This window comes from Balaenoptera acutorostrata, chromosome 12, assembly GCF_949987535.1.
Source record: "Balaenoptera acutorostrata chromosome 12, mBalAcu1.1, whole genome shotgun sequence".
Lineage (NCBI taxonomy): Eukaryota > Metazoa > Chordata > Mammalia > Artiodactyla > Balaenopteridae > Balaenoptera > Balaenoptera acutorostrata.
Genome location: NC_080075.1, coordinates 10,973,701 through 10,979,909, shown reverse-complemented (window position 1 = coordinate 10,979,909; position 6,209 = coordinate 10,973,701). Strand labels below are relative to the sequence as shown.

Here is a 6,209-nt window from a genome sequence, read left to right as displayed (position 1 = left end):
CCCATAGTTCTTGAACATTCTAGTCTATCTTTTTCATTTTATTTTTCTCTTTGCATTTCAGTGTTGGAAGTTTCTGTTGGCATATTTGTCAAGCTCACAGTTTCTTTTTCCAGCCACATACAGCCTATTGATGAGCCCATCAAAGATATTCTTCATTTTGTCACAGTCCTTTTTTATTTCTAGCGTTTCCTTTTGATTCTTTCTCGGAGTTTGTATTTGTCTTCTTACATTACTCATGTATTCTTGCATGTCGTTTACCTTCTTCATTACAGCTCTTAGCATATTAATCATAATTTTTTTTATTCCTGGTCTTATAATTCCAAAATCTTTTCTATATCTGTATCTGGTTCTGATACTTGCTCTGTCTTTTCAAGCTGTGTTTTTTGTCTTTTATTATGCCTTGTAATTTTTGTTAGAAGCCAGTCCTGATATCCTGCTGAAAGGAACTGAGATAAATAGGCCTTTAGTGTAAGGTTTATGCTTATCTGGCTTGGGCTTAGGCTGTGTTTACTATTTTCTGTGGCTGTAGGTATCAAAGGCTAAAATTCCCCTTTGTGTCCTTATTTGTCTCCCCTGTTGTCTTTGGGCTTACCTAGAGACTTGCTCTTAAATAAGGTCTGAGACATCAATTCTTTCTGTGGTGACTCCTCTCCCCACCCCCCCCTTCGGTACTGGCTTCAGTGGTAGTTTCTGCTTCTGGGCTCTGCTATTCTCTGTATTCACCTGTCTGTCTCCTCAGTTTGGGGGGCAGCAGTTTTCCCTGTGACCTCAGTTCTCTAACAAATCTAAGAGTTGTTGATTTTCAATTTGTTCAGCTTTTTCTTACTGTGAGGGTAGACTGACGACTTCCAAACTCCTTACATGCCAGCTAGAAACCAGAAAGCTACTTTTTTATATTTGATTTTAAACACATGAATTCGTTTTTTAAAAAATTAAAAATCTGTTACAACTTTACCTCTGTCATCTTTCTACCAAAACCAATAACCCCAGTGTAACTGAAAAATATCAAGACAAATCCAGCTGAGGGGCATTCTACAACTTACCAGAACAGTGCTCCTTGGAACTGTCATGGTCATCAGAACAAAAAGTTAAAAACTGTCACAGCCTAGCAGAGGCTGAGGAGACTTGATGAATGTGTCCTAGAACATTAGGGGAAAACTAGTGAAATCTGAATAAAGTGTGGAGTTTAGTTAACAGTAACATACCGGTTTTGGTTCTTGTTTGTTACCAGTGTAACTTGGTTATGTAAAAGTTAGCAGTAGGGGAAACAGGATGCAGCACATACAGAAACTATTATCTTCTCAACTTTTCTGTAAATCAAAAACTGTTCTAAAATAGAAAGTTTACTGCAATAAAAATTTTTTAAGTGTCTGTTAGAAATATCGGTACAATTATACTCTGCCCTTTTTATTCTGATGTAAAACGCTTGCATTTTTCAAAGGCATGTTAGAGCTTTGTTTAGCACGTTGTAGAGGATGTCCACTTGTTCTTTCTGTCGTCACAACAGCCTTGCCAAGTAGGCAACACACGTACTCCCCCTTTAAATATGACAGCGCACTGGTAAAGAGAGGATGGCTGCCCGCGGCCCTGCTGCTCAGTGACAGGCCTGGGTCCCGGCAGTGCTGCCCTGGCTCCTCCATCACTTCGTTATAAAGGGGGCTGTTTTGCGGCAGGTTATTTGTTTAACTTTCATGTAAGACTGGAAAAACATTTCCTAAGGGAGCTATATCCATTTTTATTTATTAAAGCAATTCAAGCACCAAGAAAAATTTACAAATACTTCATTTTGATAGTCTTTAATGTTTTGAGCCTTTTTTTTTTTAATATATATATTTACTTTTTTTTTTTTTTTTTTTTTGGCTGTGTTGGGTCTTCGTTTCTGTGCGAGGGCTTTCTCTAGTTGCAGCGAGCGGGGGCCACTCTTCATCGCGGTGCGCGGGCCTCTCACTGTCGCGGCCTCTCTTGTTGTGGAGCACAGGCTCCAGATGCGCAGGCTCAGTAGTTGTGGCTCACGGGCCCAGTTGCTCCGCGGCATGTGGGATCCTCCCAGACCAGGGCTCGAACCCGTGTCCCCTGCACCGGCAGGCAGATTCCCAACCACTGTGCCACCAGGGAAGCCCCTGAGCCTTTTTTTCATTTTGACTTATCTACCTCCTCAGGTTCTTTGCTGGTCTATGTTGATCACCTTCTTGGAGAAGGGGCTTTTGCCCACGTCTATGAAGTTACCCACGGAGATGTGAACGATAGCAAAAAAAAGCAGAAATTTGTTTTGAAGGTAAATGATCTGTACAATATAGAAAATGAATTTTAGGACTTGAGTTTGCCAGCCTCCTTTTTTTTTTTTTTAAAGATAGTGGTGGTTTCACTTAGGTCTATTGTCAGCACTTAAGAAACAAAACTATCCCACAAGGATTCAGAATTGCCTCGCCACTAAAGTTACCTTGCAGCAGTTCCCACGCTGCAGCAACAATTCATAGCTTGTCATCACTTTCTACCCCACATCCTGTATTTGGATGAAGTGGCTTTCTTGCTATCATTTTCCAGAATGTGAGCTGGATATGAATGTCACATACCTGATTTGCAGGTCCAGAAGCCCGCCAACCCCTGGGAATTCTATATCGGGACCCAGCTGATGGAGAGACTAAAGCCAAGCATGCGACACATGTTTATCAAATTCTATTCTGCCCACCTGTTCCAGAATGGCAGTGTGTTAGTAGGAGATCTCTACAGCTATGGGACATTACTAGTAAGTGTATTGCTTTTACGACAAACAGGAACTGAAGTACATTTTTGGCTTGTGCCTTGCACATACCTTTTGCACTTGGAGCTTTTATTGGAGTGATGGGTGGGGGCAAAGCTCTTGACTTGAAATTTCATTAATCCTGTGCAACCAACTCAGGACTCCACTTTCCATTGTTTCTAGAATGCCATTAACCTCTATAAAAATACCCCTGAAAAAGTGATGCCTCAAGCTCTAGTCCTCGCTTTTGCTATCAGAGTGCTGTGCATGATTGAACAAGTTCATGACTGCGAAATCATCCACGGAGACATCAAGCCAGACAATTTCATACTCGGAAACAGGCAAGTTGCCCTTTTAACAGGTCCTTCTCTTACCGTTTCCCCAGCAGACTTTTATTATCTGTACTCACGCAGCCTGGCCCTTGTTTGTGTTTAATATAGATTTTTGGAACAGGACGGTGAAGATGATGATTTATCTGCTGGCTTGGCACTGATCGACCTGGGTCAGAGTATAGACATGAAACTTTTTCCAAAAGGAACCGCATTTACGGCAAAGTGTGAAACATCTGGTTTCCAGTGTATTGAGATGCTCAGTAACAAGCCCTGGAACTACCAGGTAGAGAACTAGAGTGAGAGATTTGAAAACATTTCCCTGTATAACACTCACTATAATTTCAAAATGAATTTGAGCATCTAGATAGTTTGAGCTGATCTAGTGTTCTTCTAGCCCTGGATTCAGACGACGCTCCAGGGTTGTTCTCCGTTGTGGACTCGTCACACCTCGTGAGGTTTGGAGCACAGTTCAAAGACCACAGCCAGTCCTGGGGGGAGGAGCTGGGAGGACTTGCAAGCGGCTTGGTGTTGTGTTTGCCTCTGTGTGACAAAACGAAGGACGCGGTAGCTCAGGAAGAGCAGAGCTTCCCAAGACGCTGCCTCGGGAGGTGGCGGGTGATCTGCCGTCCGTGGAAGCCTCCAGCAAAGCCTAGACAGGCGTTCATAGGACGTGTCAGTGTGGGGTTAATGCACACTTCCAGAATTCTTTAAAAGTGAAATCCTGTGACTATTTATTTCCTGTGATTTATCATATTTGCTGCATAACTTAGACATGGGAATATACTCAAGTGTAAATTAGTGTATAGTCATATATACCCATATTTTCTTTATAGATTGATTACTTTGGAGTTGCTGCAACAGTGTACTGCATGCTTTTTGGCACTTACATGAAAGTGAAAAATGAAGGGGGAGTCTGGAAGCCTGAAGGTCTTTTTAGAAGGTGGGTATTAGCATTGGTGCTACAGTGAAAAGAATAAACATAGTAGAATGTTGGGTTCCATCTGGTGGAAAATGGATCTTTGCCACAGAAGACCCATGCCTTGGGAAGTAGGGTGAAATAGCATAACCCTGGGCCCTGGGTGCAGTGAGCAAGTTATTTAAGTCCTTCTGTTTCTCCATTTGTAACTTTTGTGGAACAAGTTGTGTGTAGACATTTCTTTGGATCTTCAGTTTCTCCTATGTATAATAGATTCAACATATCCATTCTATTTTTTTTTTGAATTTTTGAATTTTTTAAAATTTTATTATTTTTTTTAATAGATCTTCACTGGAGTATAATTGCTTCACAATACTGTGTTAGCTTCTGTTGTACAACAAAGTGAATCATCCATATGCATAATATGTCCCCATATCCCCTCCCTCTTGAGCCTCCCTCCCTATCCCACCCCTCTAGGTCATCGCAAAGCATGGAGCTGATCTCCCTGTGCTATGCTGCTGCTTCCCACTAGCTATTTTACATTTAGTAGTGTATATATGTTGATGCTACTCTCACTTCGCCCCAGCTTCCCCCTCCCACCCCATGTCCTCAAGTCCATTCTCTATGTCTGTATCTTTATTCCTGCCCTGCAACTAGGTTCATCAGTACCTTTTTACCTTTTTTTTTTTTTTTTTTTTTAGATTCCATATATATGCGTTAGCATATGGTATTTGTTTTTCTCTTTCTGATTTACTTCACTCTGTACGACAGACTCTAGGTCCATCCACCTCACTACAAATAACTCAATTTCGTTTCTTTTTATGGCTGAATAATATTCCATTGTATATATGTGCCACATCTTCTTTATCCTTTCATCTGTCGATGGACATTTAGGTTGCTTCCATGTTCTGGCTATTGTAAATAGTGCTGCAATGAACACTGTGGTACATGACTCTTTTTGCATTATGGTTTTCTCAGGGTATATGCCCAGTAGTGGGATTGCTGGGTCATACGGTAGTTCTATTTTTAGTTTTTTAAGGAACCTCCATACTGTTTTCCATAGTGGTTGTATCAATTTACATTCCCACCAACATATCCATTCTTGATGCATTAGGTTGGGTTGAGGTCAGAGTTAAGTCAGATGCAAGAGTGGGATTGCCCTGCACGCTGAAGGCTACTTTTTTTTTTTAATAAATTTATTTTTTGGCTGCATCAGGTCTGTTGCTGCACGCGGGCTTTCTCTAGTTTCAGCAAGCAGGGGCTACTCTTCATTGCGGTGCGCGGGCTTCTTATTGAGGTGGCTTCCCTTTTTGCAGAGCATGGGCTCTAGGCCCACGGGCTTCAGTAGTTGTGGCACGTGGGCTCAGTAGCTGTGGCTCACAGGCTCTAGAGCGCAGGCTCAGTAGTTGTGGCGCATGGGCTCAGTTGCTCCACGGCATGTGGGATCTTCCCGGACCAGGGCTCGAACCCGTGTCCCCTGCATTGGCAGGTGGATTCTTAACCACTGAGCCACCAGGGAAGCCCTGAAGGCTACATTTTATCCTTCATTTATGCCTTGTCTCTCCAGGCTTCCTCATCTGGATATGTGGAATGAATTTTTTCACATAATGTTGAATATACCAGATTGTCATCATCTTCCATCTTTGGATTTGTTAAGGCAGAAGCTGAAGAAAGTATTTCAAGAACACTATACAAACAAGATTAAGACCCTTCGTAATAGGCTAATTGTACTGCTCTTAGAATATAAGCGTTCTCGAAAATAAAATATGGACACTCCTTAAAAATCGCTTTGTAAATGCTGGCCTGCTCCCTTTGAACCTTGATGTTTCCACATTTATTGTTTATGTAAATGTTGCTTAAAAATAAAGCCCACTAAGTATATCCCTGGGACATAGTTGTTACAAATATTTCAACAAAATACACAACATGGTAACGTCCCTGCGTAGCAGGCTGACTGGGCAGCTCTTGGGATGCAAGCATTCACGAGAATAATCGGCAAGTGAACATTCTCTAAAAAGCACTTTTCAAGCACTGACCTGTTCACTTTAAGCCAAAAAAGAGCCAAGTCAGGTTTGTTTGTTTGTTTCTAAATTTGGGGGTTTATAGTTGTGTAAAATAAAAATTCCCCAAATATATCTAGCAGACTGAATGTTTTTATGAATTGAATGTGCCTGTCCTTTATTGTACTTGTTCTTCATTGCTATCCATGGGAAATATTGCA

The 6,209-nt window shown here is 41.5% G+C and overlaps 1 protein-coding gene across 2 annotated transcripts in view; it reads left to right on the top strand.

The window, feature by feature from the left end:
• Positions 1-5,869, top strand: part of BUB1 (BUB1 mitotic checkpoint serine/threonine kinase) — a 40,696-nt gene extending 34,827 nt beyond the window's left edge. For both annotated transcript variants that reach the window (XM_057558737.1, XM_057558736.1), the window contains exons 20-25: positions 2,160-2,275; positions 2,585-2,746; positions 2,924-3,081; positions 3,181-3,355; positions 3,906-4,012; positions 5,556-5,869. In XM_057558737.1, coding sequence (XP_057414720.1) covers positions 2,160-2,275; positions 2,585-2,746; positions 2,924-3,081; positions 3,181-3,355; positions 3,906-4,012; positions 5,556-5,751 — 914 coding nt within the window. In that variant the 3' untranslated portion in view covers positions 5,752-5,869. The remainder of the gene's footprint in view (positions 1-2,159; positions 2,276-2,584; positions 2,747-2,923; positions 3,082-3,180; positions 3,356-3,905; positions 4,013-5,555) is intronic.
• Positions 5,870-6,209: the final 340 nt, after the last annotated feature.